The following is a 17966-nucleotide window of genomic DNA, read 5'->3' as shown; positions in this document are numbered from 1 at the left end:
TGGGGGCACGGGGAATTTTCTCAAGTCAAGTCAAGTCAAGTCAAGTAGCTCTTTATTGGCACCTAGCATTTTGAAAAGATGAAATGTCGCTCCTCATCTACCACAGTAAGGTGCAACATGTACCATAACAGGTAGGGGACAGTTATACATACTAAAACATACTGAATATATATATATATATATATATATACAGGGCAGACATAAATATGCACAGTAATGAGTAATTGCACACAGGGAGACCTTCTACCTGGCAGCCCAAATTTCACCACACTTATCTCATTTCACTCGCTCGGCTCTTCTCCAGGCTGAGGGTCTCGAAAGCGAAAGCAGATATCCACACTCATTCAGAAGCTGCTGAGCCACAGCAATGTTGAAATGAGGGATGGGTGGTTAATGATGTCGGTTTCAGAATGATCTGCCGAAGGGGATTATGTCCCATTGTGAGACTGGTCTTAGGTACTGGAAGGGAGGCTGCTGTTTCCAAATGTCAGCAAAAAAGCATTTTGTTTCAGAATGAACATTTTAAAGGGGAATACACACCATTGTATTGTCAACATTATTATCAGCGGTAGTCGTTTCCCGTAATCAGAAAATGATTTGATTTATGTGTGCATGAAATTATGGTATTGGTTTCAAGTGCAGTCTGTGCGACCGATTCCCCCTTTGTCTCCTATGCAGCCACCATTTTGCAGACCTCCTGGAGGGGGTACAGAGAGAGGGCCAAGTACCACCGGACCAGACAAGCAGGTATGGACCACCAGCCAATCAGATGCACTGCTGATAACTCTATTACCCAATCAAAAAACAAGTTTGACAAGCAGGTATGGGCCACCAGCCAATCAGATGCACTGCTGATAACTCTATTACCCAATCAAAAAACAAGTTTGACAAGCAGGTATGGACCACCAGCCAATCAGATGCACTGCTGATAACTCTATTACCCAATCAAAAAACAAGTTTGACAAGCAGGTATGGACCACCAGCCAATCAGATGCACTGCTCTTAAGCAGGTATGGACCACCAGCCAATCAGATGCACTGCTGATAACTCTATTACCCAATCAAAAAACAAGTTTGACAAGCAGGTATGGACTACCAGCCAATCCGATGCGCTGCTGATGACTATTACCCAATCAAAAAACAAGTTTGACAAGCAGGTATGGACTACCAGCCAATCAGATGCGCTGCTGATGACTCTATTACCCAATCAAAAAACAAGTTTGACAAGCAGGTATGGACTACCAGCCAATCCGATGCACTGCTGATGACTCTATTACCCAATCAAAAAACAAGTGTTTCAAGCAGGTATGGACCTCTGGCCAATAAGAAGCACTGCCGATAAATCTATACCCAATTAAAAAACAAGTTGCGTATACTGCGGCCAGTTAGATTTTTAGGTAATCGTAAAACCAGGGCTGTTAAGGTCACCCAGGTCAGCAAGACGAGATTCGGAGCTGTGTAGCATTAAAGAGCCACTGGTGTTTCTGTCTCCTGCTTTAGTGGTCACTATCCAGTCATGGTGGAGAGGTGTGAAGGGGAGGAGGAAGGCGAAGCGTCGCAGACAAGCAGCGGACACCATACGCAGGTGTGTGTATGTGTGTGTATAATGTGTGTGTCTTTGTCATCTCTAGCTATTTGGAAATCAGTTTGGAAATGAATGCTTCTTTTCTTTCTTTCTTTCTTTCTTTCTTTCTTTCTTTCTTTTTCTTTCTGTGTTTCTGTCTTTCTTTCTCTCTCTCTTTCTCTCTCTCTCAGCCTCATCAAAGGCTTCATCCTGAGGGACGAGCCTCGTGGTGCTGATAACGAGTATTTCCTGGATCATGTGCGTTTTTCCTTCCTCATGACTTTGAAGAGGAACCTGCCCAAGAACGTGCTGGACAAGAGCTGGCCCCAACCCCCCACAACACTTACAGAGGTACTAAAACACGCACACACACACACACACACACACACACACACACACACACAGCATATGAAGAAAGTACCGAAGCATCCAGTCTTAAGTTCTCTGTGTCAGCAAGTGTTGTATAGCGAAGACTTTGAACAGAAGACTTGGACTTCCGACTTGACTAGAGTGGACTTCCGACTTGACTAGAGTGGACTTCCGACTTGACCAGAGTGGACTTCCGACTTGTTACTGAAGTTGCTGCTTGCCAATGTTGTTGTCCTCCACAATTATTTCCTTTTCCTTTTCTGCTAATAATTATGCTAATAAAGTCCCTTTAAATACGAATGAGAACTAGAACAGAGGTGTATATTAGCTCAGTAGGTTGAAGGCTGAGATATTTATTGAGGCCTCTCAGGAACTCATCACCAACTATCTATGTGTAACGCTTTACCACTACATTTGGGACAGTTGTTGTGACAGGTTTCAGGCCTTTCCCAACAATGTATGAGTTCTGTTCTTGGGGTTTCTGTCTCATTCAGTTATAATGTAGTCTGCAGTTGCGTAATGACTCTATTTGACCAGCCCTGCCCCTGCCAAGGCCTGCTACTTCCAGCACCCTCTGAATAGGAGGGGATGCTGGCAAAGGAGATTAAATCCATACAGGTGCTAGCATCTCTTACTACAACTCTAACAGTGCCGGCAGGGAGATTTACTTAACGTACATACTGCGCAGCTATTGTACCAGCTGGCTACCGTTACAGAAGCAATTGCTCTGGTAGGTTTCAGGTCCTCTCTGTCACGCTTACTAGGGAATTTACACCGCAAGCAAGAAATAAGTAAGAGTGAAACGTAAATTAATCAGTTTACACTTCCTCTGACACATCAATATGTTTATCCATGTGTTTTTCTGTGTGCACTTCGCATATGCTCTCAAAATATGCTTCCCTCTACTTTTAATGGCGGTAATACGCAAATTCACACATTGATTCTAATGGAAATCTATTGCTAAAAATAGACTGATGTCACGGGCGATTCAAAAAAACTTTAAAAAAATGGCTCTGGTGTAAATTCCCAGTTAGCGTTTGAGCCCGGTCTTGTCCATGGGGGCATCCCAAAGAAGCCAAGGAAGGTGTCGTCAGTTCCACTGGAAAATAAGGGATATTCCCATTACTAACTCCTCAGTCCCAAAGACGGTGACTGACGGAAGAGAGGTGTGGCGCTGATTTTGAAAGAATTGTTAGAGCCTATTGGTACAAGGCTACCCTCCCAGCTCATTAAGCATCAGATACCTTCAAATTACAGAGACTAGGGTAGTAACTCTCTCGAGGGATTACTGTCAGGGATCTGGCACGGACGCCTCAGGGACTAGAGGAGTACATCTGATTAACTGATTGGGACTCATCACATCAGGTTTGCAGTGAGACTCTTCAGGAAGGTTGAAGACCAGGAAGAAGATGGACACCCTTGAGCCGCATCATGTATAGTTAAACGCGGCAGCGTAACAGCCAAGCCTCGAGCGCTCGATCAGCTTCCAGAGATGGGTATTGTGTGTCCATTCAGCTCAATTAGTTCGACAGGTTTGCGGTACATGCCAGGTACATGTGTTCCCTCTCCCAGGGGGCACCGAGAGCAAGCGTATACAAATAGCCACTAATTCTCTGAGAGATACAGCCGCGTGAAGCTAGGCCAGAGCCGGGCCAGAGCTGCTTTAGAGTCGGGCCAGAGTCGCTCTGGAGCTGGCTGCTGTTTTAAATCCCAGTATGGGGAGTGTTACCGGACTAGGCTCTTATGGCTCGGCAACATGGAGGGAGGCCATCCGAGGATAACATTTAAGTAAGAAATTATTTATTAATTAAGGTCAATATTAGTGTCCAACAAGAGAGAATGTCACGATATGTGTAGTAAGAAAAAAATAAAAGTCTGAATGAATGTAGTGTGATGTATAAAAAGCAAAGCAAAAAATCCCAAAGCTGTCTGGAGGAGAAGGGAAATCCCGCATGGCGGCCAAGGAGCACTATTTATAGCTCCAGCTGATCAATTATGTCTGTTTGATCAATGCCTGAATAAAACAGATCCCAATATTAGTAATAGAATTTAACAGAGTAGTGACAATAGCCAGTAGGTACACATATGCAAACCCCAACTCTGTAAGGAGAATTAATTAGTTAGATACAAGGTAAAAAGATGAGTCATCGATGCTTTTTGAAGATCTCAAACCTAACGCTAGAACAAAGAGGTACCGTATTTTCCGGACTATAAGTCGCACTTTTTTTTCATAGTTTGGCTGGTCCTACGACTCGCATTCAGGCCGCTCCATTATAAGATTAACGTCAGACAGCGCTGTAAAATGTGTGGGAATTTCTCGCACTATGATGGCTAGACTTGCGGGATTTTTATTAGTAGGCTATGCTCAATACTTAGTAATAATGCATGCGCAATACCCGCAATCCCGTGCTGAAATTTAGGCCCTGGTTTTAAATGCGCATCTTTTTTTCTCTCAATCCCTCGGAGGTGGCCAGCGAGCATTTGTTCTGTTGCCAGCTTGTGCCAAAATATCGTCCAACATGCTTGATTGCATTGCATTCTCCACATTTTTAGCTACATTTACATTTTGTTCAGTGAATCTTTTGTAAATTGCTTTACAATAGCGTCGGGCCCTTGTGCAGCCTTCGGCTTGCCTCTTGCCACTATTCACTCCTTCATCTTCAACATTCCCTGTAGAATTCTCAATATTTTGGCCTCAATGTGTCCAGTTACATAGTCTGTCTGTTCTTAGTCTTGGATTTTGTGAAATAAATTTCTAAATATCACCTGCTTGCTGCAGCTTCGTTCTGCACGTCCTTTTAAAACCGCATCTTTTTTCTTTCTCAAGCATTTAATCTGCTGCCGGCTTGTATCTCCACATCGTCCAACTTGCTTGATTGCATTGCATTCACCACATTTTTAGCTAAATCTTCATGTACCACATCAGCATTTTTGTTCAGTGAATCTTTGGTAAATTGCTTTACGATAGCGTAGGGCCTATTGCCTGGCTTACCTCAGCTTCGGTCACGTCCTTTTACAACCGTCTTTTTCTCTATCATGAGTATTTAATCTGCTGCCAGCTTGTGACTCCACATCGCCCAAAATGCATTCTCCACATTTTTAGCTAAATTTTCATGTACCAGAACAGCATTTTTGTTCAGTGAATCTTTTGTAAATTGCTTTACAATTACCATCGGGCCTATAGGCCTATCGCCTGGCTTGCTTCAGTCACGTCTAAAACTGCATCTTTTTCTCTCTCGTGAGCATTTAATCTGCTGCCAGCTTGTGACTCCACATCGCCCAAAATGCTTGATTGCATTGTATTCTCCGCATTTTAAATACATTTTGGTGTACCACATGGCATTTTCTTTCAGTGAATCTTTTGCTTTGCAATTACCTTCACTCCTTCATTTTCATTAACCAGGGCTTAAATTTCATTTTTCAAAATGGGGGTGAATTTCCCCCTTAGGTTATTCATGTAGGGGGGATTTACACAATTTGGGGGGGGGGGGGGGGGGGGGTCGATTCTGATACCAAATCAAGAATTGCGATTTCGATACTTCTTCGATACTTTTTTTAAAAAGTGTTTGATTTTGGTGCCCCCACCACCCTGACATCATCAGTAATATATACTATATATGCTTGCAATAGTAAGTCCCTTCACCATACTTGCAGTACACTCCCCCCCCCCCCCCCTCTCCCCTACATACACAGCACATTATTTCATCAGGAAGCTTCTCCAACACACATCCCCAACATACTTACAGCACACTGACCCCCCCCAATACACAGCACATTGTCTCATGAGGAAGCTTCTCCAACACACATATTGCACACTGCCCTCTCCCCACATACACAGCACACTATCCCATCTCCCCTGTCATCCCCCCAACACACACACCAAGACCCCTGGCAGTTGGGTTAGCCCCTTGAGCCGTGGATCTGCCCAAGGTTTCTTCCTTGGTAAGGGAGTTTTTCCTTGCCCCTGTTGCTCTTGGGTGCTCCTTGTTGGTGCCCCCCCCCCCCCCATAAATGCACAAATAGGCTGACACCAGACAATTTGGATGTCATGACCTTGGGGCGTGTGGAGGACTAGTTGTGGTTGTGTTGATGCCCTTGGGGCGTGTGGAGGACTAGTTGTGGTTGTGTTGATGACCTTGGGGCGTGTGGAGGACTAGTTGTGGTTGTGTTGATGACCTTGGGGCGTGTGGAGGACTAGTTGTGGCTGTGTTGATGACCTTGGTGCGTGGGGAGGACTAGTTGTGGCTGTGTTGATGACCTTGGGGCGTGTGGAGGACTAGTTGTGGCTGTGTTGATGACCTTGGACCTTCTTCCTCTCCCTTCGTCGTCCTCCTCACCAGGCTTCAGAACACCTGCACAGACTCTGCATCCGCAACATGGTGCGGGCCTACTGCAGGAGAGTACAGCCGGAATGGAAAAATCAGGTATGACACACACACACACACACACACACAAGCACACACACACACGCGCGCGCGCACGCACACAGACACACACACAGACACACACACACACATACACACAAATATCCACATGTTCACAGGACTGAGTTTGACTCTGAACACAACAACTTATTATGAAGTATTTTTTGCTCCTGTCTCTCCTTGTTTTTTCTAGATGGAGCAGAAGGTTATAGCCAGTCAGATATTTCAGAACCAGAAAGACTGTTACCCCCAGAGTGTGCCAAAGCTGTTTGTGGGCACTAGACTGGGTAAGATACTTACTGTCTGTACACACACACACACACACACACACACACACACACACACACACACGTATAGAAGGCATAAACACCAGTAATAATCCCAATACATCAGCATGCAACACTAATCCCCATTTTGAAAGACATGTACACACACACAGACACAACAACTCCCACAGACTCTCCTAAGCGCCCTCTTGAACAGTGTCTCTCTCATGTGTACAGAGACAGAGCAGATCAACCTGAAGGTGATCCAGACCCTCGGCAATGACAAGATGAAGGTGTGTGTTTACTGGACCTTCTGCCCCTCACCACACTCGCTGACCTTTTACCTCTACACCTGGCATTATAATGCTGTACTTTGTTGGGGATCCTTTCTGCCTGTTTCTTTTTTTTCCAGTTGGTCTGTTCATGGTTCTTACATTATTGTATCTTCCCCCAGTTCTCCCTCTTTCCATGTCCCTGTCTTTCCTCTACTCCTGTCTCCATTCAGGAGTAGGGCTCAAAGTCACAGAGTGACTCACAAATTGATATGGTCACAATACTATGCCCACAAGAATGATAACATCACGATTTAGCAATTGTGCAATACTTTGCATACATTGAAAAAGATTGATCCAAAAGATTGATACAATATATCATGATATCTGTGCAAATCACTGCATTTCCCATGTGCAAAAAAGTACCACATAAGAAATAAACAGGTTCCTTTTTTAAAATGCATGTTTCATTAGTGTTTCTAAAAATACTTGTTATTTGGCAGCAGTATATCGCAGAAAGATGTCACACAATATTTTGCAGTAACATCTCTCTCTCTCTCTCTCTCTCTCTCTCTGTGTGTATCCCCCCCCCCTCTCTCTCTTCTCTCTTTCTCTCTGTGTCTCTCTCTCTTCTCTCTCCCTCTCTCTCTCTCTCTGCATCTCTGTTCCCTTTCCTTCCCCCAGTATGGCGTGCCCATCACTAAGTATGACCGGCGTGGTTTCCGGCCGCGCACACGGCAGCTCCTCCTGACCGGCTCTGCCGTGGTCGTGGTGCAGGAGGCCAAGGTGAAGCAGCGGATCGACTACAGCACACTGCTCGGTGAGAAGCCCACACTGTAGCGTGGTCACATTTCCAAGTATTCAAGTGATGTTTCAAATTCCAGATCACACATGAGCCTGACCCTGATCTCATCCCGACTCAGCATGGGGGAAGCACTGGCTGTCATTGCTACTAAGAAAATGCAGAGATCACAATCAAAAAAGAAGTAATTCTTTCTCTGGGCATTTCCACGCAAAACGGTCATGTCCATAATGCCAACTAAATGCCATGGTATTTGTATGATGCGAATGATTACGTGAAAAGTTTTTCATGTAAGTTCTACAACCAAGAAAAGTGAATGCTCAAATTTCAAGTAATCATCATTCACATCAGACCATACGATGGCATTGTGTTGGCGTTATGGACGTGACAGTTTTCCATGGAATTGCCCCTCTGCTTAATTATTAATAATAATAATAATAATTCTTTTTATTTGTATAGCGCTTTTCAAAGACCCAAAGTCGCTTACAGAATGGGGGAAACAAAGAAACAAAGAAGGACAACAGTACCACATACATACATGCATACATGCATACATACATACATACATGCATACATACATACATACATACATACATACATACATACATGCATACATACAAACATGCATACATACATACATACATACATACATGCATACATGCATGCATACATACATACATGTATACATACATACATGCATACATACATACATACATGCATACATACATACATACATACAGATACATATAGATACATACAGACACAAGAGCAGCAGTGAATTGAGGAATAAAAAGTAAATCATAATGGTGCAAACATCGAAGACAAGAGCAATAGTGGAATGAGGAATGAGTAATAATGGTACAGACATCCAAGACAAGACAGGAGCAATAACAGTCACAATGGGGGTCGAGTTGCGGGGGAGGGTGGGGGAGTAGGGGGAGGGGGTGACAGGGTATGAGTAGGGGAGAGGGCAAGGGTGGGGATGGTTATGGGTAGGGGAGGTCGTAGGCTTGAGAGAAGAGGTATGTTTTTAAACGGGATATGAATGTGGAAAGTGAGGGGGAGTCACAGTCACGGACAGGTTGGGGGAGTGGGTTCCAGAGTCGGAGTGCTGCTGAGGAGAAGGTTCTGTCACTGAAGGTTTTGAGTCTTGATGGTTTAGTGATCAGGGTGAGGGGATGACAGGGGGGCGGAAAGTAGTCCAGATCAAGGGGATAGCTGAGCCGTGGGGGAAGTGTTGATTGTGAGTGGGGCCAGGACCTCGATGGATCTAACGTGGATGATGAAGGATCGCGGCTTGGCTTGCAGCGGTGGCAGCTGCAGTGTGGAGACGGTGATTTTTTGTTGTTCAGGCGGTGGAGGTCAGCGGCAGAGAGGAGAGGGTGAGGAGTTGGTGGAGTAGGGAGAAGGGTTGAAAGAGACTGTAGTAGCAGAACTGATAATCCAAGGTGGAGCTGAGTTGTGGTAGACGAGAGAAGACCAGGTAGGATAATTCTTTCTTTCTCTCTTTTTGTATCTCTTTCTCATTCCTTCCATCTCTTTCTCTCTCCCTTGTCTCTCGTGTTCTCTCTCTCTCTCTGTCTTTGTGATCAGGTATCTCTGTGAGTTCTCTGTCAGACGGCTTCTTTGTTCTCCATGTGCCCACCACAAACACCAAACAGAAGGTAAGACTAGAACATTCTCTATCCCATCCGTCCCTACACACGTTCGTTACGTCAACACAGGAAGCAGCGGCGTGCCACGACACACTGACCTCTGACCTGTATGTTGTCCGCAGGGAGACCTGGTGGTGCAGTGTGACCATGTGATCGAGGCGGTCACCAAAATCGCCATCATCGCTGACAAGATCCATAACGTCAACGTCAGCGAGGACAGGTGAATGACCTGCTTCTTTGTGTGTGTGTGTGTGTGTGTGTGTGTATGTGTGTGTGTGTATGTGCGAGAGGGTGCGCGTGTGTAGGAGTGTGCAGCACAGCACGCATCTGTTGTGTTTGCTGATGGGTAATGCAGAGTAGCTATGAATATTTCAGGAGGGCGGTATAGACAGTAAGCATGGAGCCCTGGTGCTTGAACCTGAAACTGAAACACAACACTAGTTTTGATCAGCAGGCTAGACTGTCCTATAGTGCTAATCAGTACGGGCCCCTCATCTCCTCTTTCACTTATTTCCTCTAACTTTCTGCCTGTCCTTCACTGTCGCATGGCTTTCAATACTTATGTTATCTTTTTTTTCCCCTTTCTCAATGCCTCAAATTTCTCTCTCATTCTTCCTCTCTTTCTCTCTGTATATACCATGTCCCTCCATCTTTACTCTCTCCATCTTCTTCACTCTTATGCTGTCTTTTTTTTCTGTCTCTTCTTCTTCTCACTCTCATTTGAAGTCACTCTCTCATTTTCTCAGTCTCTCTCTCTCTTTCTTTCTCGCTCCTGTTGTTTCACTTCATTTTTTTGTTTTCCTTTACTCTCACTCTCTTTTCAAAGTCAAAGTATACTTTATTATCACAGACTTGGGAAATTTGTTTGGTCAAAGTGCAGCACATTTAAGACACACAGGCATAGACAGACACACACACACACACAATAACATTTAGGAATACCTTAAATAGTTAGGTATGAACACAAGTCACAGCCTTCCCACACTTACACTTCAATCAACCAATAGCAGGCCTGACACACATAAGATAACATTCCAAATTAATTTAAAACAATAAAAGAAAAACACAGTATTGCAAGAGGGGGCAATACAATTTATTACCTTGACCTGTCTTTCATTAAAAAGTCTAATAGCATAGGGGACAAATGACACGCTAAACCTTTTGGTTTTAATTGACCTTTGCAGCAGCCTACTGTTGCCACAATTGCTGAGTTGGAACCTCCTATTTAAGGGGTGGGTAGGATCCCTAAGTATCTGCTCAGCTTTACTCACAATAAGATCTGACCATAGCTGAGTGACTGACGTCTGACTACATCCAATCATTTTCCTCGCTGTCTTTACCAAATGCCACAATTTACCTTGGTCTTGTTTGCGCATGTTCCCAAATATGCAGACTAAGCTAAAGGACAATACGCTCTGAAGGACTGTTTTGTAAAGTCCACCTGAAAGTAGCTTACATAAAAAGAACATACGCTGTTGTAATCTCTTTTACCTTAGACGTAATACATATATCAAATAGGAGTTGGTCATCAATTTCAATGCCTAGGTATTTGTAGCTATTAACCCTCCCAATTGGTGTGTCATTAACAATGCTTTTACGGATCTCACTTTTATGACATCTAAAATCAATGACCATTTTTTTTATTTTTTTATTTGCATTAACAGCCAGGAAGTTGTCTTTACACTATTTGGTGAAGTTACTCACCTCTTCCTGGTTAGTGCTGAGCCATCAGGTTTCAAATACTCCACAATGGCAGTATCATCTGCATATTTGAATAAAGTGCGTGTGGATGTGCTAGCTCGGCACTCATTAGTATAGAGTGTGTAGACAAAACACACGCAGGACTTTGGCATAGTATGCTTTTTCTATGTTACCATCCATCTATAAAGCAAGAAGCGTCTGTGTGTGTGTCTGTGTGTCCTAATGTCAAGAAGCGTCTGTGTGTGTCTGTGTGTCCTAATGTCTGTGGCACGCATATCTCACTGACCGTTTGTCAGACTGATTTCAGTGCCAAATTTGATGTTGTTTGAATAAGAAATGCAAAAGATATTGTTAAATATATCGGTAAAAGAAGCACACATTGGCTTTCGCTGCTAGCCACTCCCCCTCTCACACAGCACTGTACTGTAAGCTACCAGTGAGGATAGAAGCAAGGCTTTGGCAGAACTGGCGGCATTACCACAAGGAAATGGTCGTAGCCTACGTCAAGTTTGAACCTGACGCGGAGATAAGCACTTTTCCACGTCAAAGACGGCTTTTATAAATCTCAGCATTGGCATGGATTCGAGCGTACGCACGGTCTAAGATCAAATCTGTGCGTAAGAACACTTTATAAATGAGGCCCCAGGCTACTTTGGACTGTCTTTAGACTTTGAATAAAGTAAAGCAAACGACAATTCCAACTGCAAGGTCCTAAATTGAAACGAGCGATAATGGTCCCTAATTAAAGAGTCTCAGAATGGCACACATGCAAAGCATAACCAGCGACCAGCAACGAGTGGCAGACAAGAGTGTGATGTCACTTATAGGCCACCAGAGACTGTTTTTGAGCCACACCGATGCAAATTTCATATGATGATGCATCATTCCACAAAATGGTTTGTTTTCTCTATCATCAAGTTATTCAATAGGCTAAGCATATAGCCTTGACTCAAAACAGCTGTTAGAATTATGTCATTTTGATTTGTAAAAAATGTCACATGCAGCCATGCTGAAATTCTGCTCACTTCACATTTATTATATTATTATATTATCATGTATTCATTATTGAATGCTTAACCTGGAATTATGTTTTCCCCTATCATCCTATTTTTAAAGCAGGCCTACCTGCAGGCATGTAATTGGGCTACAGGAATAGCATGTTTGAACGGGCACTGCACTAGTAGCACAAATCAAGGCAAGCCTCGTCCCGACTGGGACATGACACATACTGATGGTAGGTTGGTAACAGTTCAGTTAGACTGCAGAGGTTGAAGTGTCCCAGGATAACCTTTGCTGCGTCGGGGGTTTCGCCTCTGTCTCTGCCACCAGATCGTGTATGATTTTGCCCACCTCCTCTGTGTCAGCAAAATACAGATCTAGTTTATCTCACGGGGAAGGTAGTATGGTCTACGGTTTACTGCTAAGAGTTCAATGTCCTTGGTACAAAGTCTGTTTCTGATGACCACCTGTGATGGGTTGCAGTTGTTATTTATAAACATGCACACGTTTTTTTTTCCTGGAGCTCGCATTATGGTCCGCCCGAGCCATGGAGAAACCCTCCAAGTCGATGGCAGATTCAGGGCCTGTCTCCTACTGTACATACACCTGACCACCTCTGCAGTTCACTTCTCTCCAACATGTTCCTCTTCTGTATCCCCGTCAGTATTAAGTTTGCTGTGGCCCGAGGAAAGGAGGGTGTGATTGACTTCACGTGTGGTGCGGAGCTCAGGGTGGTCAAGACCAAAGGAGGACACCTCGCTGTGGTGAGTTGAACTATGGACGTAGGCAGACTGAAAAAAAGCCAGAAGTGTTGACACTGTTATTGTTACTGTTATGAGACATTGTTATTGCTATTGTTTAATCTCAATTATATATTATTTTATAAGTAACGTTGGCAAAAAGTGTCTTGTAATTGTAAAAGCAGCTTTTTTTTGCCCACATTGATTTTTGCTCTGTATAGGCCCACATAATCTTACTTTAACTCTGTGTACACATCTAAGTGTAGTGTGTGGAGAGATGGATGACTTCTGCAAGGTGGTGATTACTAAGCAGAAGGAGATGCTGTCAAGAGATAATTTTTTAAAAATATTTCAGGGTAATATTGTTCTGTATGAAAATGTTGTTGCTTTCTAAATGAATAGTGTGTTCTGTGTTCTAGACTGCTCCTCGCCTCAACCCAACTCCAAGATGATGATGAGGAGGATGAAGATGAAGATCAACTAATGCCAGCTTGCGATGATCAGTAATAGTGGACCAACGATTTTACAGGAAGATAACCTGCTTTAGCCAATCACAAGCACAAAGCCACATTTTTAGTTTGATTTTTTTTTTTATTGTGAAATTTTACACAACCATAAACTGCACTTGGCTTCAGTTAAGCATCACTTCTTAATTTAATACAAAATCTCATCTAATCTCATTTGCTTTGCTTTATTATCAGTAAAACAATAAAAATCACTAAAATAACATAACCACTGAATGTATGATTTCAAAAGACTGATGAAGAGTGTGACCACCTAACAAAATGTAACCTTTATTTTATTTGCTATTGCATCGACACACTCAACTCACTCAAAGAGCACAACCTGATTTTTTTTTTCAAATGTGTTTTGGTGGTGTTCGATCACTCTTTCTGGTTAAGGTTCAAAATCAACCAACTGATGATGATGCCATTTCTTAAAAGAGTTATGGCACAGCCATTTTTAGATGATCCATTTAACATTCTCTCTTGCAATGACGCCATAGCACAAAACAAAGCCCATTATGTCCACTCCATGGAATCATAAGAAGTTATGTGGTATGAGTTTTTGGATTTTTGATTACATGACAAGTTTCTCTGTTTCAATGCTTTTAATTTCATTTTCAAACAAATTGACTTACCAGGGGTGCATTTCCCAAAACCATAGTTGCTAGCTAACCTGTTAGCAACTTAGTTGGTTGGCAATGGGAAATTGCATTGCAACAAACAAAGTGGCTAACTTTACCAACTATGGTTTTGGGAAATGCACCCCAGATAAGGATGATAATTTATGTAATCACCAGCGGAATGCCATTTATTTCAATGTTCCCAAAACTGTTTACTCACTCTGATGTTTTGGTCTTAATCATTTGTTACTGTATATGCCTGGAAACATTTCACATCAAATCCTCATACCTTTCACTGTAAATGTTTTAGAAATATGAAGTATTACTGAATCTTGAATGTTCAAATGGAATAACACCTTTTCTCTGGTAGATGCATATTCACTCCAGTGACCTCATTGTCATATTACTTCCCATTTGGATGTAAAAGTCCAGACAAGTTAAGACAACTTCACAGGCTTCCTTATGAGTCTTTATTGAGTCACTTACAGCTGTGGGTCACATTTCATATGAATCACATTTTTTTTTTGTAATGTAAACAAGATGACAAAGCTAAATGATACTGTAACACTATTTTTAACAGAAGAACCAAAAAAACAAACAGTAATAAATAAATATTGATTGAAAAACCAGTATGCTTGCATAATTTCTCACTGATCTCTCTCAAAGTCTCATTGCAATATATATATATATATATATATATTAAAACAACAACAATGCGATTAAATAATACATCATAATAAATACTTAAATATATACTGATAAGGTTATGGAAAGTACAGGGAGGAATCTGCTGGGAAAGAGGATGTTGAGTAGCTGGGAGTCACATCCAGATGCTAATTGGCTGCATGGTGGTCATAGCGTAGGGAAATACCAAACCATCAAGGACATGTGGGCACAAACCAAGATCCAGAAACACTCTTCTCAACATCTATGTTCTTTTGGGTTTAACCAATACTTTTTTGTGCAATCATTGGCATTGAAGAAGTTTTGTATCTCACATGAATGGAATTTACACCCATTACTTTTGCTTTCTGTAACTTGAAATACCCTGCTAGGTTTGGTGAGTTTAGCTATAGAAATACCTTTTAGTAGATATCAACAGTAAAACAGACTAGGACAGGGATTTACTTACATGCCATAGGAGGCATCTATGCAGACTTACATTCTCTATGTCTCCTAAATGTAGAGGTAATTGCGGTTTCATACAAGGTGAAAGTTGTACATGTCCCTAAAGGTAAATGCACTTTAGCTGCCTAAGGTTGATGTCAAACCAAATAAATATAATCCAGTAATAATAATAATAACACTTTAAAAAAACACACATCCATTTCTGTAAAAAAAACACCACCCCTGAGGTGGCACACATATATCCAATAATAAATAGAAAAGTATAAAAAAAACATTCAATCACTTGTCATTCTGCAGCTTTGTTGTCTGTCTTTCTTGTTTGTTTTTGAGAAAGGTGAAGTCTCGGGTAAGCCTGACCAGAAACCGTTTTAGGCCCCTGAGGACCATGTACCCCTCCTCTCGCTGTTCCCATGTGGATCGAGGGGGCCTTCGGCCCGTGGCAGTGGAGCTTGCAGAGTGGGTCACCCCATCATGGAGGGTTCTGGAGCCACAGGGGGAACCGGGGCCTGTATTGGTGCCATTCAGCAATAGCAGCTGTCAAGAAAAACAGTGAGAGACACCCTGTTACAATCAACTTCACAACAAACATTGCATACTTAAAAGTAAGTGCAGCACTGAAAAGTACACTCTTAAAACGAATGTGTTGAAAATAACATAACTTGTCTCTATGTCCAGATAGGGACAACACAGTTTGTGTTGTTTCTAACACATTAGTTTAAAGAGTGTATCACATATCTCACTTAGACTAAAGCATGGACGCACTGCTGAGCCTGTATCTTCAGGTATAGAAGCCACATGTGTACCTGGGCATTGACATGGTTCAGGAGGTTCTCTAGGTCCGCCTGGATGTTATCAATGGACTTGGACAGGCCTCTGCCGATCTGGCCTCTGTCTCCATGGCGAATGCCTGCCCTTTCCATGGGAAACTCGCTCTCCAGACGGAGCCTCTGGGTCTCCAGGTGAGCCAAGAACGTCCGGAGCCCCTTGGCGTCCCAACACAGGCGCTCAGCATCCTGACACACAGAACAAAACACATGGCTGTTAAAATCAAATCATGGATGAAATTATCAATGGCAAATACAAGCATGCATTGCCACCCGAGCAGGGGCATCCCTCTCTCGCTCTCTCATCTCTCTCTTGCGTGGACACCTTCTCTCCTAACATTTCTAACAACCTAACACACCTAACAAGCACTTCCCTCTCTTCTCTCTTCTACCTCCTACCACTTTCTCTGTCGACCACACTTTGACGAGTATTTATAGCATCTGCACTCATACTCTACTAATAGTATTGACTGATGCAGTAGCAATTCCTACCTAAGGTCTCCTGTGTACTGTAGCCGCAATGTTATTTTTCATTTCTTTGTGTAAAAGCATCTGGTAAATATAAATGTAAATATAAATATATGTTGAAATGCATACACACCTTGATGAGTACCCAGGTAGAGTAGTGGAAGTTTACATCAGGAAGTGATGCGAGCACCCAACCTTTGTTTATCTTAAAATGATCGCCCATCATGTGCTCTTTCTAAAAAACAACAAAAAAGACACAAAATGGCTATTTAATCATGCAAGCCACTAGAAGAAAAAAAATATGTAACCTTTTTTTTTAAATCTTTAAAACCATTAATTTATTCAGATGTGATATTGGGAAAAAGTGTGTGTGTATGTGTGTGTGAGGACATGGTCCCTTACATAGTTTTGTAGCAGCATTTTAACTCTGAAATTAGTAGAATGTGTGAGGCGGAGAGAGTTTGAGAAGGACAGGGATCTTCCAGAACAGGATGGGTCAACATGTGTCAGGTACAGCAGGAGAGCAAGAACAGTGTTCCAACACATTGCCATCTGAGAGAGAGAGAGAGAGAGAGAGAGAGAGCATTATAAAATCTGCTATTCCAGATCACTTCCCTATTAAAATAATGGCCAAGGAAGCTCTTAAAGACTGTTCAATAAAGGCATACTGTAGCTGCATTAGCAAATCTTATATTTATTTACATGTATATGTTCAGAACACACTTTTATCCAAAGAGGCTTGCAAAATCAGGATTAACATTCAAGATACATTGTACATAAAGATAAGGTAACAAGGAATACTTCTATAGACCACACCACAAGACTCCCAGAGGATGAGAGTGCAGTTTAAGTATGAAGTGTAGGGAGAGAGTGTATAAGGAGAGGAAGGGAAGAAAAGAAGTGCATGGTAGGTGCATGATAGGTGTGTTGAGTTGTTAGATGTGTTTTCTTGGAAGAGTAGGCCTAAATTCTTGAAAAGCTTCTTGAAATCTTGGCAATGAAATCTTGACAATGAATAATAATAATGATTGTACTAATAAATGATCAATAAACCTTTTAAAATGTTCAGCCTGCTCTAAGGTTAGGCTACTTCTAATTTAGTGTTGTGCTGATCAGTTTAAAACTACATGTTGTGATCAGGCTACACCATATAAACTGGAGCCGATTGGCCTCCTCAAAGCCGTTGTCGTTTTCACATCTGGAATCCACCTGACATTACAAACCCATCTTCATTTTCAGCTCTGTATTTTTATTTGAGAGAGAATAGGCTAACATATGTTATACTCTGACTGTTCTAATTTAGACCTACATCCCAAACTGACTGAAAATTAATGTTATTTTGCGAGTCAGCAATCAATTATAGCCTACCAGGCAAAACGCTATCCAAAACAAATCTTATGTCACGCAAACCATCTGAAAGCAACCGTTGGTAAATTAACTGAGAAAAACACTCCGTTTTATCATTTAAATATCGACCTGGTTTAAACACACACACACACACACACAAAATCTTACCTTTAATTTTAGGCTAAATGCTACTGTGGACGATGTCAGCTTGCTGTTCGAAGTGTATGATAGAAAGCTCATACTTGACTGTAGTATTTATTAGGTCTTCATGTTTCAGTTTCT

The 17966-nt window shown here is 42.3% G+C and overlaps 2 protein-coding genes and 1 long non-coding RNA gene across 6 annotated transcripts in view; 2 read left to right on the top strand and 1 right to left on the bottom strand.

Moving 5' to 3' along the window:
• LOC121708785 (unconventional myosin-Ic-like) overlaps window positions 1-14543 on the top strand; it is a 43383-nt gene extending 28840 nt beyond the window's left edge. For all 4 annotated transcript variants that reach the window (XM_042091677.1, XM_042091673.1, XM_042091676.1 and 1 more), the window contains 11 exons: window positions 679-747; window positions 1500-1584; window positions 1755-1914; window positions 6273-6356; window positions 6550-6643; window positions 6860-6915; window positions 7579-7714; window positions 9290-9360; window positions 9474-9571; window positions 12716-12815; window positions 13211-14543. In XM_042091677.1, coding sequence (XP_041947611.1) covers window positions 679-747; window positions 1500-1584; window positions 1755-1914; window positions 6273-6356; window positions 6550-6643; window positions 6860-6915; window positions 7579-7714; window positions 9290-9360; window positions 9474-9571; window positions 12716-12815; window positions 13211-13243 — 986 coding nt within the window. In that variant the 3' untranslated portion in view covers window positions 13244-14543. The remainder of the gene's footprint in view (window positions 1-678; window positions 748-1499; window positions 1585-1754; window positions 1915-6272; window positions 6357-6549; window positions 6644-6859; window positions 6916-7578; window positions 7715-9289; window positions 9361-9473; window positions 9572-12715; window positions 12816-13210) is intronic.
• LOC121708812 lies at window positions 760-1125 on the top strand. Its single transcript, XR_006031764.1, has 2 exons — window positions 760-969; window positions 1011-1125. It is a non-coding gene; the product is annotated as an uncharacterized LOC121708812 (long non-coding RNA).
• A 91-nt stretch (window positions 14544-14634) lies between the features above and the next one.
• LOC121708799 lies at window positions 14635-17966 on the bottom strand. Its single transcript, XM_042091713.1, has 5 exons — window positions 17853-17966; window positions 16740-16889; window positions 16471-16572; window positions 15849-16058; window positions 14635-15579 (listed from the first exon to the last, which is right to left on the bottom strand). Exons 1-5 carry the CDS (start codon window positions 17922-17924, stop codon window positions 15325-15327), a joined length of 789 nt encoding a protein of 262 aa, XP_041947647.1. The 5' UTR covers window positions 17925-17966; the 3' UTR covers window positions 14635-15324.

This window comes from Alosa sapidissima, chromosome 5 (assembly GCF_018492685.1).
Source record: "Alosa sapidissima isolate fAloSap1 chromosome 5, fAloSap1.pri, whole genome shotgun sequence".
Classification (NCBI taxonomy): domain Eukaryota; kingdom Metazoa; phylum Chordata; class Actinopteri; order Clupeiformes; family Clupeidae; genus Alosa; species Alosa sapidissima.
The sequence above is the reverse complement of the archived record's forward strand: the minus strand, read 5'-3'. Positions and strand labels throughout refer to the sequence as shown.

What these genes read in the sequence shown, in the direction of transcription:
- LOC121708799 (XM_042091713.1), bottom strand. Translation starts at nt 17,924, where the DNA reads ATGAGCTTTCTATCATACACTTCGAACAGCAAGCTGACATCGTCCACA. An exon ending in AAATGCTGCTACAAAACTAT is followed by an intron (nt 16,573 to 16,739) that starts GTAAGGGACCAT and finishes GTTGTTTTTTAG; the next exon opens with AAAGAGCACATGATGGGCGA. An exon ending in TGAACCATGTCAATGCCCAG is followed by an intron (nt 15,580 to 15,848) that starts GTACACATGTGG and finishes TTTTCTTGACAG; the next exon opens with CTGCTATTGCTGAATGGCAC.